Source organism: Sturnus vulgaris, chromosome 6 (assembly GCF_052056855.1).
Source record: "Sturnus vulgaris isolate bStuVul1 chromosome 6, bStuVul1.hap1, whole genome shotgun sequence".
Lineage (NCBI taxonomy): Eukaryota > Metazoa > Chordata > Aves > Passeriformes > Sturnidae > Sturnus > Sturnus vulgaris.
Window position 1 is genome coordinate 11,018,873 of NC_142248.1, and position 27,841 is coordinate 11,046,713.

At 41.5% G+C, this 27,841-nt stretch overlaps 2 protein-coding genes across 3 annotated transcripts in view; one reads left to right on the plus strand and one right to left on the minus strand.

Annotated features, from left to right (window-relative positions):
- ITPKA (inositol-trisphosphate 3-kinase A) overlaps nucleotides 1-7,785 on the plus strand; it is a 39,485-nt gene extending 31,700 nt beyond the window's left edge. For both annotated transcript variants that reach the window (XM_088166972.1, XM_014869244.2), the window contains 3 exons: nucleotides 1,554-1,655; nucleotides 2,736-2,807; nucleotides 3,682-7,785. In XM_088166972.1, the coding sequence (XP_088023098.1) occupies nucleotides 1,554-1,655; nucleotides 2,736-2,807; nucleotides 3,682-3,885 (378 nt within the window). In that variant the 3' untranslated portion in view covers nucleotides 3,886-7,785. The remainder of the gene's footprint in view (nucleotides 1-1,553; nucleotides 1,656-2,735; nucleotides 2,808-3,681) is intronic.
- LTK (leukocyte receptor tyrosine kinase) overlaps nucleotides 4,774-27,841 on the minus strand; it is a 97,509-nt gene continuing 74,441 nt past the window's right edge. Inside the window, exons 18-29 of the mRNA XM_014869194.2 lie at nucleotides 27,354-27,506; nucleotides 26,497-26,607; nucleotides 25,686-25,872; nucleotides 24,893-24,983; nucleotides 23,583-23,647; nucleotides 21,478-21,607; nucleotides 20,160-20,257; nucleotides 17,758-17,850; nucleotides 17,055-17,156; nucleotides 15,046-15,180; nucleotides 14,607-14,697; nucleotides 4,774-13,976 (exon numbers count right to left, since the gene is read on the minus strand). Of these exons, the coding sequence (XP_014724680.2) occupies nucleotides 13,203-13,976; nucleotides 14,607-14,697; nucleotides 15,046-15,180; nucleotides 17,055-17,156; nucleotides 17,758-17,850; nucleotides 20,160-20,257; nucleotides 21,478-21,607; nucleotides 23,583-23,647; nucleotides 24,893-24,983; nucleotides 25,686-25,872; nucleotides 26,497-26,607; nucleotides 27,354-27,506 (2,030 nt within the window). The 3' untranslated portion in view covers nucleotides 4,774-13,202. The remainder of the gene's footprint in view (nucleotides 13,977-14,606; nucleotides 14,698-15,045; nucleotides 15,181-17,054; nucleotides 17,157-17,757; nucleotides 17,851-20,159; nucleotides 20,258-21,477; nucleotides 21,608-23,582; nucleotides 23,648-24,892; nucleotides 24,984-25,685; nucleotides 25,873-26,496; nucleotides 26,608-27,353; nucleotides 27,507-27,841) is intronic.

Here is a 27,841-nt window from a genome sequence, read left to right on the forward strand (position 1 = left end):
AAGGAGCAAAATCATAAAAGTGTTTCTCAGCCACAGGGAAGCAAGTAACTAGTTTGTCCAGACACAAAAAGTTAGAAGGGGAGCACTGAGCAGCTATTCTAGACATTGCTCTACATACAGTCTGCAGCATAGGGAGAAATTATTTTTAAAACAACCTTACTCCAGTGAAGAGGTACAAGATGAAGTTCCAAATTTCTATGTGCTCTTGAGTATTATCACACATCAGATCAGATGGCTTCTAACTTTCCCTGCCTACCTGCTGAACTTCTCTGGCATAACTTGCACATCTCATCAGGCTGACATGCTGCACTTGTATCTGTCCAACAACCTTGGAATAAAATTCTCTTGCATGAGAGATCTGGAGTTTTAGCATTATTGAATTTTTTCATGTATACATTAGAAGCTAAGTTCAGCTGTGGAGTAAATAGTGTTTCACCTGCTGGGAGACTGGACTTGAATTTGTCATTTTGGTGCAGTGACTTAACATGTAGGAGAAAACATATTTTATTGACCTGCTGATGTACTCACAATGAAAACAAGGGATTGGACTGATACAATGGAGAAGAAAACAGTTTGATAATCCTGCAGGCTTTTAGTGGATTTTTGTTACCGACTGTAATAATTGCTGTATTTTATATGTATATCCTAAAATCTCCTATTAGTGTCTCTTGAAGTAACAGGGATGCTCTTGGGTACATGCATATTCATATAGTCTATGTTTACAGATACCTCCCATTCATGTACTGCTCTTATTTACTTGTAGCTCCAGAAGCACATAAAAATACTCGGTTTTTTTCAGTAGCAGGACACTTCTGTACTGAATCTCATCTCTGGCACAAAAATTCTCTGAATTTCTCCAGGACACACTTGGAACAAGCATGCCTGCACTGTCCTTTGCCAAAATTCACTTACCTGCTTTCTCACTCCTAGCATTGAGAATCCCAGTTTGTTCCTGTCTGCAACAGATTTCTGTTCTGTGAATTCTAGGTCACATTATATATTCAAAGGTGTATTTGGAACTGAATCCTAACCATGATTCTTTGATTTTCCATTGAAAAACAGAAACCACAACAAAACCCAGCAACAACAGAAAACCCAAATAACAACCAAAAAATCCTTACCAAAACCAAAAAGAAACCCCTAAACTAAATGGGCTAGTAAAATTTGGTTTGGAAATGTTCCCTCACACCCTCAGCCAGGTTTTCACTAGCCAGACAAGAGTACAACCAAAGAGGTCTCTGTGGTTTGCCCCACTGAACTTGGCACTGCTAGCACTGATGTGAGAAAGCACTCCTACGAGCTGGTAATATCATGAATTGTTTCTTTTTTTTTCGCTTGTACTCAACAGAGAATGAACTGCCAGTGTCATTTAAAGCTGTCCAATCAGCTTTTCTCTTCTTCTTGCTTGGTTTATTTGTTCTCTTCCTGTTCAGCTACTTACTTTCATCTGGTTAGCAAGGGCTGAGCTGTTGCTGGTTCAAGAGGATTGAGTGATGAGGGGAATGATATGTGTGCAGTATAAATAATCTCTCTCTGTGTGTGGTTTTGTGCAGAAGGCGGATGGAACATGTAACACAAACTTCAAAACTACAAAGACACAGGAGCAAGTTCTACAGGTTTTTGTGGAATTCATTGAGGGCAACACAACTATTCTGGTGAGTCTGAGCTCTTCAGGTGCACTGAATGTAGTGCAATGCTCTTGCTTCAGGGCCATGCTTTCTTTGGTACAGGAAATAGGAATTAGAATGCCAAGAGGGGTAAGTGGTTTTGAATTCCAGTTGCTCTCAGGAGATGGGGTGGACATGGGGACTTCGTGGGTTGTGAGAAGTTGACTGAGACCAGCTTTGTCAGCTCTTGCCATGAGTTGATCCCAAATACTTCATGTTATCAAAATGTCATTCAAACTAACTAACTTATGGCTTGCCATCAGCTTCAGCCATGGGTGTTAGATGCATTAGATGGGTGATATCTAAGCAAGGATTGTGTTGGCAGGAAAACCTGTGATTTGGGAATTCATTTTGGAGAAGATAAAACCAGAGCGTGGAGGCAGGAAGTGAGATTGGTGACTAGCTGTTCTCCCATGTGTGAAACTCATCTCAAAGAGGAATTCCTGTGTGCTAATTCATGGGTAGCACAGCAGGCATGTGGTAGATGGCATAACACATCTCTTGTCTTTGGAACTTCAAAGGATGCTGTAATGTTTTGCTGCAGTGTGGAAGCCATTATGAAGGCAGATTAGCTCTTCAGGAGGAGTGTGCTTGGTAGCTCAGGGCAGCTTTAAAAATCTGAGCTTTATAGTTAGGCCTTGATTCTTTTTGTCCCCCTTCTGCCCCCACCATGGTTGGAGCTCCTTGTTTCTCTAACACAATTTCTTTCTTTTCACTTTGGGGAACTGGAAGATTTTTAATTCCTTGAAAACTTTTCCCCTTTATTAAGAAGAAGAAGAAAAAAAAAAACAGTTGCAGAAAGCATCATAGCATCCAAATCAAGAAAGATAAATATGCTTGGTGTAACACATGCAGCAGATGAACTCCGGTCTGTCAGTTCACTATGAAAGCTTGAAACGTATTTTCAGATTGACTTTCAAATGATGAAACTCTTATTTTGAAGGACCTCTAGCCTAAAATGAATATGGTCTCTTAATTATATTGATTCTCGTAAACAGATTATCTTTATTCAGTTTTCAATTAAATGTTTATGGATTGTTTGGGGTTTTTTTCCTCTTCTTCCTCCAGAAAAAATACCTCAAACGTCTGCAGGAAATTAATGTCATTCTTGAATCCTCAGACTTCTTCAAGCGACATGAGGTGAGCAGTGAGTGTAAAGCTGTGGAGGTGCATTGCTTCTTCATTAGAGTGAAGTACACATTCAGGTGTACTTCAGAACAGCCTGCTGTATGAGTAAAGGGGTTTTGTAGAAGAAAGCAAACACATGTTAACGACACAGATACCACAATGATAGAGAGGATTTAACTGGCTGAGGAATAATAAATCCTCCTGTCTTTATGACATCCCAGCACTTACAGCTCTGGGCCACTGCATGGAATAGTTTATTAGGACTAGTTTCCTATGGTTTCTCTAACCTGGATGTGCTCCAGTGGGAATATTTACAGGGGAATGGCAACATGGAAGTGTGCATTTGGTAGAGTAGCATTCAACTGTAGTTTGACAGTGAAGGTTATATTACTTTTAATGGATTTATGTTGAAATACCATTTAATTCTGCTGTCTGTTGTTTTCTGCTTTGCTATGCAGAAGGCATCATTAGCATTGTAACTTCTGCTTGTTAACAGCTCAAGATTTTGAGATTAGACATTTTACCTTGTTGATTTTCTCTTATCAGTAGAGATATTTTTGTTAATCATGGGTTATGATCTATCTTTGAAAGGAGTTACTGGCCTTTGCTGAATTGTTCAAATTGGGACCTGATGCTAAGTAAGATGAAGAATTGCTTTTCTTCCTGTTTTCTACTGAGTCCCTTTTCTTATCTACCCTCCCATTTGTACTTTACTGATTCATATGGTTATGCAAATGGGGCATCTAATTCATCAATGTATAAGGGCAGCCCAAAAGTCTGTTGGGTCAGGTGAGCTAAGGAGATTATCTTCTCAGCAGGAAGGGTAAATTAGTGGGGGAGGGCTGAAGATGTATTTTTAACTACATTGTCTCAATCTGTCTTCCAGGTCGTGGGAAGTTCACTACTTTTTGTACATGATGGCAGTGGGAATGCCAATGTGTGGCTGATCGATTTTGGAAAGACCACCCTTCTTCCTGATGGGCAGACACTAGATCACAGGATCCCCTGGCAAGAGGGCAACAGGGAGGATGGCTACTTGTTGGGATTGGACAATTTGATTGGCATCTTGGAAAGCATCACTGAAAGATGAGTTGAGAAAGGCACAAAACTTGCAGGGCTTCTCTGTAACTTTCTGCTTTACTGAAGTAGAAGGAAACTCAGTTAGAAGGAAACCTTTAACTCCAAACTCCTGAGGTTGTCAGTGCAGAGGGAGCTGCATCCAGAAGCCAGCAGTCAGTGATCAAAGTTACTTTGCATCAGCCCTCTATGAACCTAAATGAATCACTCCAGATTGGTCTGTATTGCACCAGATGAACTTGAGACTCGTCCTCAGAGAATGAAGATCTCCATACTCGGGAATCACACCAGCATGAGTCAAGAGGTCTGTGTGGTAAACCAGAATGATTATGATTTCTGGCAAAATGGGACTCCAAATTACTTCTTAGAGAACCAGGGTGAATGCTTGGGAACTCAGGGCAGGAAAAAACATTGTTCAGGGAATAGTTGCATAGTTTTGAAACCAGATTGTTTGGTTTTTTTCTCTCTAATTCCAAGTCCTCTTGCTCCTGTGTACACTATAAGTTGGACCAACAACTTCTGCTGCGTTATGTTACAGTGTGAGCAAGGTGCAAATGACTGATAATCAAGAGAAACTGGGAGGAAAGAGAGACAGCAGTTTGTAGTAGCCTGATGTGGCTAACTGCTGTTGACCATTTCTCCCCTTCCCTACCCTACCCTACCCTACCCTTGCCTCTATCCAAAAACAGCCTTGGTTTTTTTCTGTAGCCGCTCAGGAGATTACAAATACTCTAGGGAGAGAATTGCTGCCTATTGTCTCCAAAAACATTTGACTTTCCAATGGGTGGGCTGTTGGATATGTTACTAAGTTGGAGAGTTAGGCCTCTTGCAGCTGAACTGCAGCTCTGAAAATCACTAATGATCTTTCACAAACTGGTCAGGGAACTAAGTTTGTTTTCCAAGGCTTGTTTATTTTTGAAGATAAAACCCCTATACACATGCACACACTAGTAGTCAGCAACCAGTGTGATCTCTGAAGATCATGGTTTGACTGTCTCCTAATGCATATGACTTCTTGGCCATGTTCCTGTTCTATAATATGACGCTGCCACTTACACGTATAAAGTGGCACAGCAATCAGAGAGGTCGTGTTTCTGCATTCACAGCATTGCATAATGATAATTCCCAGGCATCCTTCCTCCAAGGTATCAGCTGTTAACTCCAGGCCACTTTGGGTTAAGAAATGTCAATATATTATATCCTATAGTCCCCATCTGGAATCACAGAGTAATCTGTGCTTCATTCTTTTGCTTTGGTCCAGGCACAGCCACAGAAAATTTGTTTTCTTGCAATGGCTTCACATACCTTCTCTGTTGGTTGCTTCTAGTCACTGGAACAGTTTTTTATATACTGGAGTTTAAATACTATCATTAGTCATATGTTAACTCACATTCCAGGTTTTAACATCAGTAATGTGGTGATGCAGTTTTCACAATGCAGGTAAGGGTTACGTTACCAGTTGATGGTAAAAACCCTTTCAACATCTAGAGGTAGTATTGCACGTTGATCAGAAATTCCTGTCTTTTGCTGGTGTCCTGTGCTCAGGAAAGAGCCTGAGAACTTTGGATATATGAAGGTGACTCCACTTTTGGGAAACTGCTGTTTCAATAATAGTTGATATCATAAGCAAAAAAAACTCCTATACAGTCCAGATCTGGAATAAAATCTGTAATATTTGTAATTAGAGTTGGACAGCCTAAAATAATTTCTAAAAGGAGTTACTTTGGGTAACACACTACTCTACTAAAAGATTTAATTACTTTATCAACTCTAAACAAAACAGGAGTATTGAAAATTGAAGCTCAGTTGTGATGTAAAAGGTGACACAGAGTAGGTATTCTGTAGCAAGTAATGACATGTGGAAATATTTAATCTTAAACCAGAAGTTGTCTGAAACTGGTAATTATTTTTTCAGTTCACAGCAAATTCAGACAACTTCTGTGGCCTCCCAAAGTTTCTGTTTTATATTTATGGTAGTATGTTAATGGATTTTTCACTTAAAAGTTTCAGAGTGTTTGTATTAGGTTTTTTTGAAGTGACAGTGAGCACAGATTGTATCATTCCAGATGCCTCCTAACTTTTGAACTGCTGTGAGATGACAAATTAATCTGTAGTGAATTCCATACAGTTAAAAAAAAAAAAAAGTATTTCTCCTTTTCTACAGCCAACAGGTCAGCCACTGGATAGCAGTGCCTAAGGAGAATAGCAGTGCTTAAGGACAGTAGCAAGTAAATAGGTCTCACAGGCAGGACTTTAATGACATTGCCTTTTTTATGAGACTGCAATTGCAAGCTGTCCTACCATAATTAAAAAGAATTATACAAGCTAGAAATAAGATTAGGACATTAATCTTCAGAGTTAAATTTCTTTCTTCTGTTACCACATATGTGAATCTTTTACACCAATGTAACCTGTTTTCTGGAGGGAAGATCTGAACAGTAGAGGTTGGTACTCAAATGTCAGTTGAGAGTTTAAGACAAACTTTTAAAATGACTGTCCAGTTCTAAAGGAGCACTGGAACAATGTGGTATCAGTAGCTTCAAAGAAAACAACTCCTGGTAGCACCTGGCTGCTTTTACTGTACATGGTCCTGGGAGAAAACACGGAGAAGGTTTGTTCCACTGCAGTAGCTGAAAATGTCAGGGGAAAAGGAAAATCTCTGCTATAGCAGACACTGATCTGGAAACTCATTCCAGATGATGTGTAGTTCTAGGAAGTTAGTTTTGAAATGGCTTTTTGTCTTGCTTAGAAAGAAAGAAATCACAATCATCTGTTTCTGTTATGGGAAAGGAGAGAAGGAGGCAGCTTTTCATAGCAAACTGTGAGTGTAGGACTTGAGCTGAGCACTGGAGCTCTAAGGAGCTGAGAAGCAAACTGCCCCAGGGTAAGTTTTAGATTCCTTGTTTCTCATCAGGTGGCCCAGAGCACCTGTCTATGGACATGCACTTGCTAGTGTGAGGGAGCAGCATGGCCTTCTTTCAATGGGGTAAGTTGTGTTGAATAAGCTTATATTTACCAGAGGGTCAACATGGTGCATGTGCACAGGCGTGTAACACAGGGGGAGCTGATGCATAGTAACCACAGATTTTATTCACATGCAAGTCCAGAATGTTGTTCATTAATGCATCTGGTGAGATAGTGCCTCTGGTGACACTGAGCACGTGTGATTGCACAGCAGGGTCAGAAATGCTGGCCTAGAGGCACTTTGGTGCTGAACAGATGGCCTCTGAACTAGGTTCCAAGGTCTTTAAACTCACTAGTTAGATGCAGCAGTGCTGTAGCTGCTGCATTCCTGTGTTAATCAAGAAGTAGGACTAGGACTACTCTCCCTCATCTTCATCATTGAATTTTTTTTGGCCTTGGACTACTATCCTAGGCATTGTTTTGTTCCAATCTTACAGATGGGGGTAGACCTACTTGCCTCCATGGGAATGGTGTGAGGCTGTCTTTCATTAGTGCCTGCAAGCTGCTGTGAGATTCTTTGGAGGAGGGTGCAATATAGAATGAAATGCACAGAGACAGATCAGATAAGTTTAAAAATTATGGGCGTTGAGACCCCACAGAGATACAAATTTGGTTGAAATTTAATAACCAAAGTGGGAAAACTTAAACCACTCTAAATTTTGCCCAGGGAGGTATTCACTTAAAGTCTGATCCAGTTCCTGTTAAAGGGAGAGATTTCAATGGGAGTTGGACCAAACCCTTATGTATTTCAGAGGGCTTTTGCTACTTTTTTTTATTGCTGTTGTTATTATTTGTTATTCTTAAGGTACTGAGATCAAATGGCCTGTATCATCCACATGCATCCGTTCTGAACACTACAATGCAATGCTGACATTGACTGTATTGGATGAGTGTTTGTTACTCTGAAGTGTGTATGCTACTAAATAAATGAGACTGAAGGAAAAAAAGACATCTGCTATGATTTTTTAATGTGAGAATAATGTCTGTTCTTCAAGAATGTCCTTAGGGAAGGGAGAAAAACAATATATTTCAGTGTTTCTTTTGCCTGTAGGCTTTAGCATCTGGTACTTCCTAAAGCAAAACCAGTTCTAAGACATCTAGAGCCAAATGGTGGAGCTTGGTTCCAAAACCTGTTGTAGACATTACCTTTAGAACCTGATTCACACAAAGCTTGTCAGCTTTCTTCAAGGTAAGCTCTGTCTCAGAAATCTCAGTGAATAGCCTACAGCATAAAACAAAAATGTGCATCAAGAGGCACTTGTCAGACTCAGAGCACTAAACTGTTCCCCTGGGCAGTTTTGTGTGGACACGAGGAAGAAGCACTCAAACACTCGAGGACTGGCAGCACTTCTCAGTAAGAGAAAGTGCATTCTTACCACAGAGTGTGCAAAGAGTGCTTATAAGAGAGGGAAACAAATATCCACCATTAGTGTCTCTTTATTTTGTGTTGCAAATATAGAAGTATACACTTGTCTAGCTTTAAATTGCATAGAAGCAGGCGTGTCATCTATTTAGGTACAGTAGTCACCCAGAAAGGTAAATTGGCAGAATTGCTGCCGTGGTCAGAGGTAATGACAACTCAAAACCTATTCACATGATTTTTCCATTTGTGTGATGTGATGGGAAGATGTTAGGCATGGTATCACTGAGGTCTCTGCATTGGATTGAGAAGGGTGGACAGCCAGGAGGAGAGAGCACAGCCAGAGAGCTACAGGAGAAACTCTCACACAGCTCAAGGGTCTGAGGAAGCGTTGTCCCTTTCTGACACAGCTGTGGAGATGCAAATATAGAGGGGGAAAAAGTATTTCCAGCAGCAGCATTTTCTTCTCTTTCAGGAAAGTAGGGGGAGTGCTTTGGAGGTGAAGTTTAACTTCACCTTGTAAAAGCCTGGAACTGTTTTATCAGCCTTGGAAAGATTTCTTAGTGAACACCAGCCCATGGGCAAATTAACTGAGAACCTATCTCAGGAAAAGAGTTGATACGAGGGGCGGGGGGGGGACACCTTAAATCCGTGCAATTGGAAATGCTGTTTGTTTAAAGGAAAAAATGAAGATGCAAAGCATTTATATTGAGGAGCGCAAGGATTACAAAGAAATGAGAAGCAGGAATAATGTGAAAAAGCAGAGAAGGACAAATTGAAATTTCCACTGTTGCTTCATCTTTTGTTAATCAGTCCCTTCTTTAAAACCTAAGTATGAGGTTCTGTGAAGCAACATAAAGTACTAATTTTAAACACAGTAAAAACATAACTATGTACATACAACTACAAAACCAATTTGGTGATGTTAAAAGACAGACACCTATCAGGAAGAGCAATTTATTACAGCCCTATAAATGGCTGATTCTGCAGTAGGGAAGTGGTGGAAAAGTCTTTTCACGTGGATTATAGGACCAAATTAATCCCAGATCTTCAGCTGATGTCATTCCTCTAGGAAACAAAATTTGGTTTTGGCTTCAAGTTGCCAAATTAATCTAATTTTGACACTATGGGTTTAACTCATTGGTGATGCACTAAAAATGTCTCGGTAAAAAGCAGCTTCATGCAAGGTATATTTTGCAATGCTAGCAGTTGAGCACTATGAAATCTCTGATTGTACAAACAGTAAGTTTCAGTCTTAGAATTGAAGGACTGAAGGTTGTAGTGTGTATCACCGCAATTGCTATTTTTTTTTCTTTTGAGATGAAATAGTTTGTACAGCATGTAGCATTCAACATCACAACAAGAGCAATATTAACATTATTCCCTCGAGGATATTAATAAAAAATTCATTATTTTGAGGGTTTTTAAACAGCATCTAAAAAAGATTGGTACAGGTCAAAGATTGATGGCAATTCGCTGACAGAAGATCATTCCACCTGGGAGAGTAAAGAGTGCACAAAATTGAGGTTGCTAATGGAGATTCTTTTAAAATTCTCATCTCTTTCTTTTAGTGCCCATTTGGTATCTGCATCTCCATGTCTTGTGAGAAGAGACTGCATCTGGCTCAGTACAGCCCTGAGCTAAATGCTGTTGTAAACCATCAGAGTCTGTCTCGGAGATAAATAATAATAATACATGCTTATTCTACTCTTACAGTTGCTCTTCAACATCCCATTCTTGATCACTCTTAGGGATAAGATCCTGGTCAGGATAGAATTCTGTTCAGTCTCAGTGCAGCTTTGTCTATGTGCTCCCTGTAAATTAGTACCTTGATGCAGCTATTCAGTAAAAACAGGTATTTGTCCAACATGCTGGACTTGCACTTCATTTATAAAGTGAAGGCATAGCTGCAGCCAAGACTGCCTGTGGTGCTGGTAATAGATCTGTGCTCTCCTCTCACTTCACTTTTCAATGGATTCCCTGGTTTTATCACCACTGGCCTTTCTAAATTTGTGAGTTACGTTGAGGCAAGTGCCACATGGGGAAAACTGGTAGCTCCAGCTACAGTGGTAGCTACCAGTAGGGATCATGCCTGCTTCTCACTGGAATCTTGGGGTATTGTGTAGTCATTTAACAATAAGAACTGTCTTGTGTCTGCTACTTCACTAAAAGTCTCTGGGAAGAGAAGGTTACCTTCCCATGGCTTCTGAACAAGCCAGTATTTCTCTCCTATTGCCACCAGTTTCCAGCCCCTGCTGTGGCTAAGGAGAATTGAAAGCAGAGACATAATGGGCCTGCAGAGCATGGCCATGACCACCAGTGCTGTGCTCAGGACAGACAAGGGCTGAAGCGTGAGCTGGCACCGTGTCCACTGCAGCTGAACCAGGATCACTGCACTCTGCTGTGGCCTTACCTTCAGGGAGGAAGGGGCCAAGTCACCAAGTCACAATTGCTGGCAAGTTTGATAGGTCACCTTTGGTGGACAAAAAATGACTAATGCATGAACCATAAAAGTAATACAATCTGAAAGGTAAGGACAAACTGATGAAATTCCAATTAGCTAAAATTAATGCATTTATTTTTGACTAGCATGGTCCAGAAGTGGGCAGTCTGAAATATGACCAAAAGTGTTAGCCTTTGCAAGGGGAAAGAATGAGAAAGTTTCCTGCTAAATGGGCTTTTCTGCCTCATCTAACCGGGCTGTAGCAACTCCTGGATATAAGACAGGACAGGCAATGAATTAAATGTGAGATATGCTAGAGATCTAAAGCAAAGGTGAAATGGGAAGAAGGGCATGAGGCAAGGTCATCCAGCTAAACCCATCAGTTCCCACACTTCTGAAATCTGCCCCACACAGAGGGACCTTTCTCTTCTGACCATCTGTTATTTTACAACATGATGGATTTGGAATTATTTCTACACCATAAGGGTTTTTGCTGAAAGGTAACCATCACCCTTTGTGTCTGGAAAGCATAGAGGATTGGTGTGAAAAGGGACCTTCAAAGATCATCTGGTCCAACCTCCCTGCTCAAGGAGGTTCACCTACAGGAGGTTGCACAGGATCATATCTGGTTGGGTTTTGAGTGTCTCTGGAGCAGGAGACTACACAGCCTCTCTGGGCTACCTGTTCCAGTGCTCTGTCACCCTCAAACACTTTTTTTTTTTACTCATACTCAGGTGAAATGTCCTGTGTTTCAGTTTGTGCCTGTTGCCCCTTGTCCTGTTGCTGGGTACCGCTGAAATGAGTCTGCTCCCATCCTCTTGACACCCGCTCTTAAGATATTTGTATGCTCTGAAATGACACTGTATAAAACTGTCCATTCTAAAGTCAAAGGCCTAAAACTATACAAAAGATGGTCAGACCAATAAAGCATAAAGCTGTGATGAAGATGCCTTTCTGAGGATGGATTCAGACTCTCCACTCTGTGCTTTTCTTTACCACAGCTCAGCAGTGTCTACCCTGACTGATGTAAAGGACAGGAAATCTGTGTGGTCAAAGCAAACCCTCACCTGCTAGCCTGCACCTTCAGACTGTACACGCAGCTGATCACTAAGCATAAAGCATATACCAGAGAACCTCTTGCCTCAGAAAGGAGCCAGAGAAGTCTACGACTGGCATGTCACTGCACAACTTGATTACACAGAAAGACAGCATGTAATTTGCCACTGTAGGTTGGCAGTGTGACATTCAGGAATGGTACAAAGACAGAATTCTTCCAAGACTGTTCAGACTTAATCCAAATTATTTGTCTTTCCAGTCTCCTTATTTTGCAGCTTTAATCTGTAAACATCCGTTTAGATCCTAAACAACTGAAGAAAGCCTTAGAAATGAGCTGTCTTGGAAACAAATGACTGCCTTTATCAGCAAGTCTGCACTTGCAAGGCAAGGGACAATTACTACCTGCTCAGCTGTGTGAAGCCAGGTAATGGTTTTAGCTTTCTCAAATGGTTGAGCTATTCTACCTTCCTGTAAAAGAACACCCTAAATGGGGTTTGCACTAGATTTTCCTTCACTGTTCCTCTTCTTTACTTTCTGCCTCAGAGTATTAAAACCAAGAACTCCAGCATACCAAATGCTAGATAGTTACCCAAGAACCTTAACTTAGTGCTTACCAACACAGCACAGAGAATTAATGCTGAATATCAAAGTACTTACAAAAATGAAGTTCATTTTAAGTAAAGTCCATTGAAAGATAAAGACAACACAGTCCATTTCTCATCAAGCCATGCAGCTCACCCTTCCTTGAAAAACCACCTGCACCTTCAATGCCAGGAGCTGTGAGGAAAGCAACACCATGAGGCAAGAAGCACATTTCCTTCACTGCTCAAAGGAATACTATCTGCTCCACCAGCTACTGCTTTTTTAATGGTAAATGTTTTCCTCTTCATTGCTTGTTTACAAAGCACATGCTCAGAGGAGCCTGATGTTTTTTTCATTCTTCCTACTGCTTCCAATTTGAGCAATAGCTTCCACAAGGTCTACTAATAAAAGAGATGCAAATGTGGCTGCTATTTTTTTTACTTCCCTTATAGTGCATAAGCATTAGTAATTCACCAGGACTTTAAAAAGCTCTTGGGAATGTAGCAGCCGTTGCAAGTTGGTTGCTGCTGGTACAGTACACATTTTTGGATTCTTGGTTCAGAAAGAAGCAACTTGTGTTGGTCATTATTTCCATCCAAATACTGCAGCTGGATGGTAGGTCCATTTCTTTTCACCTGAGCAGATTGAAAATGAGTTCTTTCCTTAGGAACTGTATTCTGAATCAGACAAACAGTGCTATTGTTCTCCAGTTCAAAGCTGGTTCAGTGGAACACATTTGAAGGACAGAGATAGAAATGCAAGTGTGTGTAACAATCTGGGATCTGGCAGGTAGACAGAGGAAGCAGAACATTGCTGATGTTGAAACTTCACCCATCTGATGGAACTAAAGTGGAGGAAGTAAGTGAAACAGGAAGTAGTCCTTCCAGACACACACACTCCCTGATCTTTGGAAGTACCATTTCTACTATACTGGAGTAACACTCAGGTCATCTGACAAAGACAGACCAGAGTCTCTCTCTCTTGATGTTTTCTCTGTTTTACAAAAGGGCTTTTCATTTCTGTGCAGACTGGAGCTCCTTAGTACAGCTGCTCTGACCTCTGCCAGGGCTGATGGCTGGTGCTCAGCACTATAGCATAGGTCATCATAAGCATAATTTACATTGCCACAGGGGAAAGTCTGGAGTTTCACCAGTTCAATCCCACTGATATCCAGGTGAGGGCAGTTATTTCGACTTGGAGATGCTGGAGATGCCCGAGAGCTAGGAGAACTGCAATTCCCATCAAAGCCTGAATCTTCCCGCTCTGCATTTGCCTTGAGCTTGGAGCTGGGGCTGAAGTGACAGATATTCTCTAGCACCCACGATCCATAGGTTGGGTTCCAAAGATTTTTTGTTTTGTTTTTAAGTCTGTGGGCCGATGGGTTGCTGAGCTCCAGCTTCTGGTTTGAGGTCTGCTGGAACCACGACCCACTGTTGAAATCACTGAGGCACGGCAGGCTGGGCCCTCGGGCAGTCCGGTTGCTCAGGTTCTCCACCAGTAGCTCTTGTGGACATTGTACAAGTTTGTGCCCAGCATGGTGGGATTCCAGTGTCTTAGGTGTTGTCTGAGGTGTGAGAGAAGGGCTTACCAGGAGTGGCACTATCCCACTGGGAATGTTTGGGCGCATGACTGTACTCCCTTCGTCCTCTGGTGTGGGGCTACACTCCATGGGCAGCTCAGTGTTGATCACATCAGGGTCCTGAAAAAAGAGAGAAGAATCTGTTCCACCTTCAGGGTGACCGTCACAGGTTTGGGCAATACTCCTGCACATCACACAAGGTGCTATGTTCCATTTGGATATCACATGCTGTTGAGACTTATATGCTTCCTTTGAGAAGAGATTTGCTTCATTGAAATCAGTGACTAAGCTGGGGGTCTGTAGTATAAAATTTCTCTTTTGAGAGGTTGGATCCAGACCTGTAGCTGTTAAATGCTACTGGATGGTGAACTCACTGTGCCATTTCATTCCCCCTCTCCACTCCATAAATATTCAGGGGTGGCTTTTGAGCAACATTAGGCAAGGTCAGAATATGGACCTTGAAAGAGATCTAAGTACCTTTCCATCATAAAATGAAGGACAATTTGCAATTGAACAAGCTGAGAGCTAAAAGCATCCATTTGCACAGGAACAGTTTATGCTCATTATGGCTGGGCAGAAGATGGGAGAGTGAGGATGGACACTGGAAAAGAGCCAACACCACAGCCACACTAGTGATGTAATTGTACCAGTATGTCAGGACCCTTCACGTGCTTTAGGGACTAAAGCTAATGCCTTTGGATAGCTGGCATTCAATGGATCATCATCCACCTGGATACCAAGGAGCAGTACCTGTGTGCAATACTTGATCCTTTCCAGGATGGTAGAGAAGTTTGGCCGATACTCTGGACTGTGCTGCCAGCATTGTGTCATGATCCGGTACCTTAAAGTTAAAAAAAAAAAAAAAATTGATCAAGATTATTTTGTAAAAAGTGTTTCAGTATGAAGTGATCAGGGTTCCAAGGGGTCCACACTTGGTACATGGCTCAAAGGAGGAGTGCAAAAGTGGACATATCATTTCTATGTCCCTGGATCCTGTCTGATTGGGGAGTCACTATTTAAAGCAAATTCTGTAGTGCTCTAAGCTATATACAAGAGGCAGTAGCTCAAGAGACATTTAGCAACACCCACCTAACACAGAGGGCAATCACCATTACCTCAGTAGAAGTGTCTTTGTCCATATTTTTGACACCTACTATACCTTGGCTTGTGAGAGTAAGGAAATACTTACACTGGCCCTGGACAGTTTTTCGGTGGATCCATTCTTCCTCCACTGGTAACAAATTCCAGCACTTCCTGATTGGTTTTGCAAGGGTAGGGCATGTAGCCTAGAGAGAAAATCTCCCAAAGCAGCACTCCAAAGGACCTGTGTCAGAAACCAGGCAACAATACCAATCAGGTTTTCATTTGTGCTCCACAACACCACAAGCAATGACCTTTCAAAGCTGCAGTCCAATCAATGTTTACATAAAAAGACATCCCAATCAATCAAAATCTTTGCTCAAGCTCCAAAACAAGTTTTGCAGAGGTTTCAAAATACTTAATAACTCTGAAGGTGTTCTTTCTGCTGCATTCATTATTAGTAGAGCAGGAAATTCCAGAGCACTCTTGGCTGTGCATGGTCTAACTGAAAAGACCTGTTAGATCTGGCATGGATGTTTCTTGCCTTACTTGGGAAAACTTGTGTTGAGGAATACATTTGGTGCTGGTAACTTGGCTGCAGGTTGAGCTCTGGGTGGCAGAAGCCCAAATCAAGAGGCTGTGGCCTGGCACTGACCCTCTGCAAAACAAATGGGACAAGGACCTGTGGCATTGCCAGGTGACCAGACACGTGGAGACACAGCAGGAGCCCATGACTCCAGACTTTGGCACACTTAGACTGTGAGGGTATCAAAACCCAGATCTTCCTTTGGTTGGGGCCCCTCGTCAGAGGAAGGAGCTCAAGTTGTTATTTTGTCATTGCATCTTGATTAAATGACTTTAAGGATCCTGCCATCTCAGTCTGCTTTGAGAAACCTGGGGCTGAGCTGGTAAGGAAACCTGGTCTGACTGTGAGTGGGGGGAGTGTAGCTGTGAAGGGGCCTCTACCCACCCCAAGTGGGTGGTACAAGTGTGATTTCTGGAGTGGCTCCTGGATGGTCGGACAGGGACCTTCAAATGTTTCCTTAATATTTGAATCAGTATTTCAGAACAAGACGCTCAAGTTAAAATCAAGGAAGACACATTCAGTGAAACTGAAAGGCAGCAGCATTTCTGATAGGAAATGTACTTTTTTACATCCACAGGTCAGATAGTGCCTCTAGAAAATATGTATGACTTAGACACAAGGAAGTCAAGAGAGTTCTGCCAGGACATCAGCAGGATCAGAATTTTCAGTCACTTATTGCTACAAAGGTCAAAGTAATTTCCAGTATATGCATGTTACTTATAATAGCCTATTAACAGGAACTGTAGCACTTTCCTTCAAAATATTTAGTGCTGGCTGCTCCCAGTTAGGCACTGATAAGCAATCCCTTGTCTTCCGGCATGGCTAACAGCTTCAGGAAACTGGGTCAGTGTGGCATTTGAGGCAATGCCTCAGTACAGCAAATTGAAGCATCTACTGTACAGAGAAAGAAGTGTTCTTCAGCAACTGGAAAGCTTCCATTCCCCAGCACCTGTGCTTGAACAGTGCTACTGTTGAGGGGGTGCTTATTTTAAAGAAAGCTCAAGTTGCATGAGAAAGAAATATATAAATATTGTTTCCTCAGCAACCAGCAAGGACTTCTGATTAAATCTGCTGTCATTTTATATGCAGCAAGAAGAAAATATACAAAAGAGTAATCCTGGGTGGTACAGAGAAAGTAATTTACAAGGTATATAAGCAGACCCTGTCACTGATGGAAGCTGGAAGATTCTAAAGGCTGAGGGAAGTATTTGATTATATTTGTCTGGATTTTCAACTGAGACTTCCTGAGAATCTAATCTGCTTTTGCTTTTTACTTCTTGGTTGGCTTTATATGATACTCTACATTTATGAATAACAAATTTTTATTACCTCTATTTACATTCGACTTTTAAATTCTTATTCTGGATTCTTTAGCCATACATCTACTGAATGCAGTGGGAAGACTTCTCATATTTTTCTGGGAAATTCTGACTTTTTAAAGGTTCCTGCTGAGCACACCTTTTTTTTTCTTGAGCCGTACATTTCTTGATGCTTTTCAGTGAGTAGCAGAATGAATAAAAGATATTTATTACCAGGTATCAGTCTTGGAGGTGAAAATGCCCTCTAGAAAAGCTTCTGGTGGCATCCACTTGACAGGAAGCATGGCTCTTCCTCCCTTGCGGTAGTAACTTGCTCTGGGAAAGATAAAATGCACAGAGAACGTCACACAGCCTGAAAGGGCTGCCATACAGAAAAGATCTCATCACCACAGTAACAGCAGCTGGGGATTGTATGCAACAGTGGGGGCCAAGTGAGAAAAAGGAAAAGTCATCAACACAAGTGGTGCATTGGAGCAGGATTTTATATCCCCTTTGCAGCTGAGATGGAAATCGAGGATGTGCTTGTGCACAGCTAAAGACATCAAACTTGCCAATGCTTTGCACAGGGTGTTGATCTAGCAAATCTTCTTGACATCATGAAGTGATAATTATGGTTACTGGGGGTTTTTAATTTTAATTTCAATTTAAGATTATTTATGATCAATTAGCTAATAAATGTGCCTATGCTTGTTTTAGTGTCCACAAGTGTTTGTAGTTTCCTGGGACTGAAGTGGATTGGTTCATAAGCATAGATGTGTTAATTTACAGGCTGTTAACACAAGTCAGTTAACTGCTCATCAAATTCAGACTCCTAATGGATGGTTCCACTACTTCACATATTATGAAACAGTTCAAACCTGTCAAAATTATACAGATTACTGAGTTACTCACAGAACTGAAATTGTCCTTCACTTACCTGTAGATATCCCTGGCCATTCCAAAGTCACCAATTTTGGCTATTCGTCCTGCTCCAGTACAGGTCAAAAGGCAATTCCTTGCAGCTATATCTCTTTAAAAAAATTAAAAATTAATTCTAATTTTAGACTCTTAAGTAGTCAAAGGAACAAAGAAAAAGTATTAGACCCAGTCCTGCAAGTCTTACTTGAGTAATCTTTACACAAATGAGAAGAGCCCTGTTAAAATAAGGAAGAATTCCAGTTACATTACCATTTTTGTTAACCACAATTCTTAAACTGCATTTGAATTATATCTCCTACCCAGCATTTGCCAAGCTTTCCCCATTCACACCTTTCACTAAGGCAGAAAACAGCATCAGTATCAAAAGAGGAACAAACCCAAACTCTTTCGCTTCAACCACATTATGACAGATTTTTTACTTGTTCTATTTTTTTTTAGAGAGAGACAGAAGTGTCTCCATCAGCTACAGATGTGCTGCTGTTGGATAGTCTTGGTAAATTGCTAGAAAAGTTATGTAGAACCAGATTTGGTAATCTGTTGCTTTGTTACTTCTGGATATCTCCCATGGAATCAAAGCTCCATCTGGAAGCAGCTGTTTGCTGAGTGCAAGTTTAGCTTGTGAGAAATGGAAGTGACGCCTTCTTGGCCAAGGCTAAAATATTTCTATTCATTTTAAATATGCATTCTGAAAAGAAACTCATTAAAATCATAGCACTGTGAGGGTCCTGTTGACTGCCAAGAAAAATAAGCTCCTTAAACAACTCATATTTCTTCCCATTGCCAGCCTCGAAAAATCTCTGAGGATTTGGAAATCAGGTTCGGCTTTGTCTTCTGTTATCAGCTGTGACTCCTAGATGACAATTCTTGCCCTGTAAGATGCCTCTCTACAACTCCACTATACTACTTCTTACCCCTAGGAATCCTGATATCTGTAATGAAAGCCTTCTTCATTTCCTAACCTGCTCTAAGTAATGCTGACATCACTAACAAATACTAAGACAAAACCTGAGGGAAATTCCTTGTGTTCAGATTTATTGAATTGTTGGCTAAGACAAAATAAACCCATTCCCAGGTTGCTTATATTAGAGATCAAACAGTGCAAAGATTGACCCAGCGATTTTTTTTTAAAGTCATACACTTCTGTTACTATTACAGCAAGGATTCTAAAAAATAATGCTGTAGTGATTAACTCAGAAGTTTCCAGTTAGAATATTGATCCTCTCATGTAGTTATTAACAGATCCAAGAGCCAAAACTTGTTGCACGTTCTTACTGCTCCTTTTTAATGGCAGAAATCTCTAAGCCCATTCCACCCAGAACTTCCTTATTGTTGCAATATAAAGGAGTCTGGTTTCAGATGTACTAATCATAAAGCCATATAACATATTCCCTTATCTCAGCCTCCGGGCTTTTTGCTCAACTGCTGCTTGCCATTGTTTCCCTGGATTTCTCCGGCCCCTGCCCACTGTTTCCCATCCCTGTGCCGTGCAGCCCCGCCTGTAGGCACACACGCACTGCCCGTGTGGGTCAATGGCCTGCCTGCACTTCTCCAGGCTGCACCTTGGCTTGGTTAGAGCCTGTGTGACCCTCTGGTGTGCAAGGGCTCTCCTCTCCTTTACACACAAGTGCTGGACACAGCATGCACTGCACAGCAAGGAATCCAGCTGCCCACTGTACCTAGGAACATTATGAGCTGAAACAATCCTTAATCAAAAACAAAGGATTTCAATACCCAAAAAGGAGTTTTAAAAGGATAACTACAACCTTTATTCCTTCTACAATGTTTTGCTCTTATTTGAAGCATGCTATATCAACATATTTTTGCTCAACAAATGAGCAAAAAAGAATTTGAAGAGACAAATATAGGCTTCCCAAGATCATGCAAGCAGGTCAGCCATTGAGCTGGAAAGGAAGCCTGTAATGTGTAATGTGTTTTTATCTCCTGTCATCCTTGCTCTACCCTTCTCTAATCTTTGGTTCAAATATTATGGACTGTCCTGGGCTGGTGAGATAGGGAAAGCATTTAAGTCAAGATAGGGAGATGAGAAAGGAAATAAATACTTATTGTTTTATCAGCCAACACAGAGTGACACTACCATCTAGTGGACTACAGAGCTAATCTCAACTGTCTTTACATTGCAGGCACCCGAAAATTAGTACTGAAATCCTCTCACTTGGAACAGAACATTGCTCTCCCCTCAGGACTGCAAAGAACAGTGCAGACCCTAACTCCTTAAAAAAAACAGGGAGATCCACCGGGTCATCTAAGCATAAGCCTGTATTGGTAGAGGAAATAATCTGTCTCCTCGGTGGAGATTAGTCCTGTCTAATCCACTGCAAATAGAAAGTGTATGAGCCTCATGCACCTTGAGACACATCAGAAGAGACAGTTCCTCCTCACCTGTGGATGAAATGATTCTCTTCCAGGTATTTACAGCCACAGGCAATGTCCCTAGCTATGTTCAGCAGGTCCTGCATTGTTAGCGTGGATGGTTGATTCTGGAAAAGGACATTAAATGGTAAGGGAAGGATAGTGAAGTAGAAGAATATAATTCATGCAGGGGATAATCAGAGAAAGACAGAAGAAGGGAAAGGGAGACACATACATACAGGATGGGGGAAGGGTTAAGTGAGTCAGGAATAAAGAGGAACATAAAACAGATCAAAGCAAAGAGTTAAAAAATGAGAAACTCTTATTTAATCCCAAAAACTTTCAGAAGATTTCATCTCTCTTGAGCACTGTACATGAGTGCAAGCTGGCAAGAGATTTATAGTCTGGTGTGAATAGTCTGGTGTGAATAGCCTGTTAAAGGCCTTGGGAGAGAACTATTCCCTACTGTGTTATGTGAAATCAAAAGACAAGCAGGTTTAAAAGGTGAGATAAAAGAAGAAAAAAACCCCACCCACTTTTAAAGAGTGAGTCAATAAATCATGAACAGAAATTAGTGCATGAACAAGAGAGAGAGAGAATAAAGGTGCACATCTTTACACCAACATCAGCATTCATCACCTTATGTGTCCTGGTAGAAAAACAGTGATTATCCTCAGGAGCAGTATATAAAAAAGGAATATTTTACTACAGTACTGCAGGTCTGGTACTAGCCCTTTACCATCTGCACTTCCCTAAGAACAATAAAGAAGACTTTTTCCAGGAGCCCCTGCTTATTTTTACCCACTTACATAGTTCTCCATAGGGAAATTTTCGTGAGTTTTTCTCTAGGAACTTCTTTATTGCACTCAGGAAGGGTGAGGAGAAATTACTACACTGCTAATCAAAGTCTGAACTATACCAAATAAATTAGGCTCAGCTCTTCAACTGGTATAAATTTGTGCCTCTCCATATGGTGCCAATGCACACCTGCTGAGGGCTTAGTGCTACGAATTCTGATTATAACTTCAGTTCCTCACCTACACTGAAAACAAAGCAAGTATTGAAAAAAGAAAGACCAATTATTTCTAGTCTAATTGACAGAGAAATCTAGAATGGCAGGATAGGATTTTACCTCCTAGTTTCTAGCAGACTGGATTTTCTGGCCCTGCTTTGATTTTGTCTCACTGACACCTGCTTCAAGCAAACAGACACAGGTATCTGGAAGTCTGTGGGAGCTGGGGCACACACACACAGCCTAGCTTGGCTTCAGTGCCTTTATCCAATTGATAAAATCATAAAAGCAGCCATACTAAAACCAGCCACAGGCCTCACAGGAAAGTTCTCTCACCATCCTGGGTCGGTTCTGCCGAAGAAAGCTCTTCATGTCCCCTCCAGCCATGAGCTCCAGCAGAATGAAGCGAGGCAGTGTCTGCAGGCTGACACCAATGCACTGCACGATATTCTGGTGATTGAACTTACTGAAAGCCAAGGCCACAGCACATGGAAGAGAAACACAGCATTAGTACCTGGCCGGCATCCATCCATTCTCACTGTGCCTTGAGATTTGACAGTCTGGTCCGGAGCAAATCCTGATGTGGTCACCAAAAAATCTTCAGCTGTATCAAAATGCCTCTCTGGTTATGACAGCCCCAAGAACAGGGTTATGCCTGGCTTTGCCCATGAAAAGCCTTCAACAGAAAGTATGAAAAGCTAAAAGCAAAGCAGAGCCTTCTGTCTGTGAAAACAGAATTTAATGGACACACTGACTGAAAGATGAGAATGACACGAGAGGGATAAGAACGTTAAGCATACAAATTTCATTGGCATTTGTGATACAAAGTCCTGGCTGGTAGGGATTTTAAATCATCATTGGTTATTTTAGACATAGAGCTATTTAGTTTGGGGGGCTCAGTTCATTGTTTGGTCTGCCAGAGGGACTCAGCTAACACCTACTGCAGCAGCTGCTTATGTGATTCTGCTTTTCACAAAAGGAGGCTGAGGCTGTCACAGAGCACAGTAAGACTCAGTCATTAGACAGCAGCGTCTTCCCTTAGATAATGATTACCTGGATAATAAAGGAACTAAAAATAGAGAGGAAGTTGGGGAAGAGAAAGAGTCGTGCTACTAAGTGAATCAAGGCACTCCTTAATTGATTAAAATTGCTCTTTAAAAAAACATACATCAGTGTTACCTCCTGTTCAGCTACCAAATTTCTTGCAGACTACAGGGAGTGGCAATATGTCACGAGATTCATGCTTTACTAGCAGAAAATCAGCATCTAAGTATGAGCTGGGCCAGACAATGAGAAGAGGAACTTCACATTACGCAAATTCAAAATATAAAAATTCCAAATACTTACAATAAACCTCGACTATGCTACCATTTTTGAGTCAGCTTTGATCTTACAATTGTTTTAAGATTATGGATTTCTGCTAATGGAGTAAATTCTAAGGCTGGAATACCTAAAGTACAGTTGGTAATAGGAGTGGCTGTCTGTTATCTTTAACAGGTTTGATAGATCTTATAATTCACTGCCAGAGGGTCATGCATGTAGGACCTTATAAAGGTTCTGTCAGGCAAAGACATCAAATCAAATGCAGAACATGTTTAAACAAAAAATGTTATACCTTCTTACTCGTTTAAACAGGACCAGCAGAACCAATCAACAGAAGTTTTTGTTAAATTGTGATGATTTTTGGGTGGGATAGAGTTAATTTTCCTCACAGTAGCTCATATGGTGCTATATTTTGTATTTGTGATCAAAACAGTGTTGATAACACATTGATATTTTCGCTACTGCTGAGCAGCGCTTACACAGCATTAAGGTTTTTCACACACACACTCCTCCCCCGCAGGGAGAAGGCTGTGAGGACAAGAGGTTGTGAGGGGACACAGCGGGGACAGCTGGCTCCAGGGGACCACAGGGACATCCCGTCCTCTACGGTGTCATGCTCAGCTACAAAACTGGGGAAAGAAAGAGGAGGAGGGGAAAGGGTCAGTCAGAGTTTGGGATTTGTCTCCCCAGGGAGCTGCTGTGCATGATGGAGCCCTGTTTTCCTGGGATGGCTGAACAGGTGCCTGCTCATGGCAAGTAGGGAATGAATTCTTCAACGCTGCTTGGCTTGCTCACAGAGAATTTGCTTTACCTATTAAACTGTTTTTATCTCAACCATGAGCCTTGTTTTCCTTCTGATTCTCTTCTCCACCCCTCTGCTGAGTGCAGCCAGGTTGCCTACTGGCCTTAAAGCACCAGAGACAGGCAACAAAAGAACATCAGTTATCTTGTTTGAAATAAACAAATAGTACTTTATATGCTACTAAAATGCCATTCGATGAAAAATAAGACAGAACTTCCTTTCTGAACACAGGCAAGTGAATAAATGATTCAATGATTACCTGCATTCACTCTTTTTTCCCCTGCCCACCTTCGGCAAAAAACCCCTTGAACTGTACCTGATAATCAATGCTTCCATCAGGAAATCCATCTCATCCTGCTCAGAGCAGACTTCTGGCAGGGTCTGTTGAGAGGTAAAGGCAGGGAGGGCCAGCCCACCATAGAATTGAGAATATTTGTGTGACCGCCAGAGAAAAAGGGGAAAAAAAGAAAAGAAAAGAATGAGCATGTAACATGTAAATCACCCCAGGAACCTAAGAGCAGGGCCTTGTCCTTTCAATGCCCAGTTTATTGCACTGCATGTGACCCATTTGCTAAAGTCAGGGTAGGAAACCAGTGACTTACTTGAAGATTTCTTTGTGTGGATTGAACTCTATGCACAATTCTGGAACAAACATGCCTTCAGGTACACATCAAGAAAAATATTAGATGGGGACTTACAGACCTAGAAATGACCTCTTTAAAATGACAATTGTTATTTATTCTCCCCTTTCTTCGTGTCCACATTGCAGCACATGCTTGCATGTTGTATGACACACACAGCCACTTGATTTAAATATTTGTGTCACACACCCCTGTAGCTTTCTTTCCTGCCAGCAGATTTGGACAACATCTGCTGATACAGATAACTGGATTGCCACAAATGAATGACAAGCTGATCTCCTTCTGTTTGCCACTGTGCTCTGCTGCTTCTTCCAGTCTGGATAGTGAAACTGGGTTGGACAGTTCCAGCTGCTTGCTCATGCCCTGGGTTTTCACCCACATTTGTACAGTGGCACAGGGAAGTTTATGACATGAAAGACAGCATGAATAACAGTAGAACTTTTTTTTTAATTTATGAAGGCTATGTTCTTGAGCTGAATTCATAGATTTTGTTCTCTGAGTCACAAGCTTATAAAATAACAGAAACAGACTATGAGCATCCTTAACTTCAGGGCTGAGTAATTGACAAATCCTGATGCAACAGCAGTAACTTCAGAGAAAACCAGCCTGTTGTCCCTTGCCATTAATGACAGATAAATTAGTATGAAAAAAGCAATATATATTCACAACAGCATCTTTAACACTGTGCAATATCAAAAGACTACATGAAAAGTTCACATACAGTAGAAGAGCACTACTCTCAGTACAAAGGGAAGTAACTGAGAAACAACACAGATTTTTAAATACATCATATGGAAAAACTTGTGAGAAAGCACTCAAATCAAAGCTGATAATGCCTGGATGCAGCAATGTGTCCAAGCCTGCATCACACATATACATATGCCATTATACATGTGATACTTATGCATTTCCAGCTGGAATAGTGATAAGATAACATGGCTCTTATGAGTAATTATTGCTGTATAAGAAATTTGTGGGTACTGACCTTGATAGCCACTTGTAGAGGGTTGGGGTCCCCTGCAATGCCCACCACAGTTCCCTCATAAACCTCACCAAATGCACCATGTCCTAGTGCCCTGCAAGAAAGGAAGAGAGGGAACAGATGTTAAATGTCCTTGGATCCAGAGCTGGCCAAGCTCTTCTTTTCATCCAGTCCAAGACAAATCAATAGCAGAGTTTTGATTTCATTTTGAAGCTTCTGAAAATAGCTTATCAGTATTTTCTGTCACTGTCACTAAAAAAGTGAGGTTGGATCCTTGATGGTTCTGAACAAAAAATAGGCCTGCTCAATCCTTGGGTCTTTCGGCAAGTATGGCAAAAGAAAGTCAAGAAAAATGGAGAACAGTGGTATAAGGTGGCTGCAGACTGATGCCTTCAGGAGATTGTATAAGACATAAGAACGATCAAATTGTTCCTTCTAAAGTTTATATAACTTTCATCAGTATAATCTGGATGTTGAAGAGCAACTTAGCACGTATCTCTTTGTGACAGGAAATTTCCTTGTGATAGGAAATGCTGAAACAGACACACTGCTATAGATTTGGAAGGGAGATGCTGCCAGGAGGCAAGTGCAATAAAAACACAATCACAGCAGAGGTGAAATACCTGTGTGTGGGAATATGGAACAGGAGACTTATAATTGATATTACACTTCTGGTGAGAACTTAATAGAATCAGATTATCTTAGAGAACATAGCAAGTATCACATCTGCTGTATTCTGGCTGACTTGGGCTGGGTGATTGGCAGTTAGCCAGAGAGGTGGCCCTTGTTTCCTCACCGAAGCAGAGAGATGTTCTTCCGTGGGATCTCCTTCAGCTCGCTCAGAGTGGCAGCCTTGCCTGCAAAGCAGTAGTTGGGGTTGTAATCGGTCATGATGACAGATGTACGGATTTTGCTCAGTTTATATTCTGGGCTCTGCAGTCGTGCTCTGGATCCTTCCAGCTGCTGCTTCTTCAGGTGATAAACTGCGGCAGGGGGGGGAAAGAATAAAAATGCACAAAACAAGATCTACAACTGGACAGAAAAGATAATGCTGGCAACACAGAACAGAATGACACCAATCCCATAATTATAAATGGTCCAAAAACATCTCTGGCTTGCCTGTATCGTGTTCTTCACAGTTTTCATTGATTTAGTACTGGATATGCAAACAGTCTTATTCCTGCAGGCACCTGGAAGAACTTAGGTTTCCTAGGCTGCCTTGTGCATCGGCTGAGGAAGAGTGCTCCACAAGACATCTTGCTGACATCAAGTCCCAAAAATCAAACCATCTCCCTGACTGTGATTTCATCCAGTATTGCAGTGGCTGCCACAGAAACACCTGCTAAGAAGGCTTCCCTAGCTCTTTTGTTCTGTGGCAAGTACCAGAGAAGAGCCATCCTTGCCCTTTGGGACTAAGCTTCTGCCTAATTGTGGCAGGTGATGTTTTCTATCACTTCTTTACCCCTGTTCCTCCAATCCACTAGAGAGACCACAACACTTTGGCTCCAAGTATTGAAAGCTGTGGCACATGGCCAGGTGATCTCCTTTTGTCTAATTTAACTGGAAAAAGCCAGGTCAAAGGGTGATAAGAAGTAAATGTAGCTTACTGATAGACAGGCTGCCACAAGTGAGGATCATTCCAAGCACCACAATCACAGACACCACAGCTAAGAGGAGAGGGAGAGGCAGCTGTCCCTCTGGTATAGGACCCTGGGGCACTGGAAGAATAAAAATAGAGGTGCATTAATCAGAAAACAACAAGAGCTACTGTAAAGCATTTGAAAGTTGCTTATATTTCAGAAAACAGTTCAGAGATCATCATCAGAGTATCTTATAAAAATTACAGCAAATTCCTCTATAGCCCTGAAGGCTGAAAAAGTACCTAAATAATTTTAAAATCATTGCGAAGATAGAACACAAACTAATAAAACACAGATTTCTTATCCATTCTTCAGTTTTCTATAAATGGGTAACATCGCTACTCATAAGTTGAAAATTTCTACAGTCTTGATGTTTTGGAGCTCCAAGAGACTGTGAAAGGAAATAACTGTGAGTACAAGGAATCAGCTGACAGGCACAGTGGGAAACTGCTGTGGAAGGAAGCAATTTGTGGCTTAAATAACTCAGCAGTAGGTGGTACGTTATCCTGGAGAGGTATTTATGCTTAAATATCTGATACGCTGAGCCCATTCAGGAAATTCACACCACATCTCTTTACAGATATTTTACCTCCTGCCTAATCTGAATGTGAGTATTGGAGATGGTGGCAGAGAGACAGCTCAGAGTACAAACAAAGGTCAGCAGGAATTTTCAGTCCGATATTTGACTGACATTTCTCACAACACCTTGTCCAATGGAGCCACTGGCTGTAACTTGAGAATAGAACATCAAATAAAGCCAGAAGCAGATATGATATAAAGGATAAAGAGATGTTATCCAATGAGGCTAAAACCTCTTAGCTTACCAGTGCAGGTGACATTGTCGTTGGCCAGCACAGCCCCCATCTCACACTGGCAGACTGGCAGGTTGGTGTCAGGGTCCCGCTTGCAGCTGTCTGAGTGGCAGTGGCTGCAGTTAAGATAGATCTGAACCTCCACCTCGCCATGGCTCTCCACAGCTGAACAAGGAATCAGACACAACAGGAGGGCTTTGCTCAGTTTTTCCTATCTTGTTCCAGTGAGGTAAAAAAACCCAACAAAACAAAGCCCAGCAGGTACCTACAACTTCTCTCCCTCTCTGCAGCAGAGCAGGTAGTCCAACACAGCGTGGACATGTCAGAAGTCTGATGGGGATCAATAGGGTAAAAAATATTTGCAAATAGAGAGGCCTTGAAGTGAATTGACCTGGAAAAGTCAGGGACTGAGGATGTACAGTTGAAACTGATGACTGGTGTCTCTCCTGGTTTAGAGACTGAGAGAAAAAAGGTCCCAGAGCACTACGGAAGTATTTAAA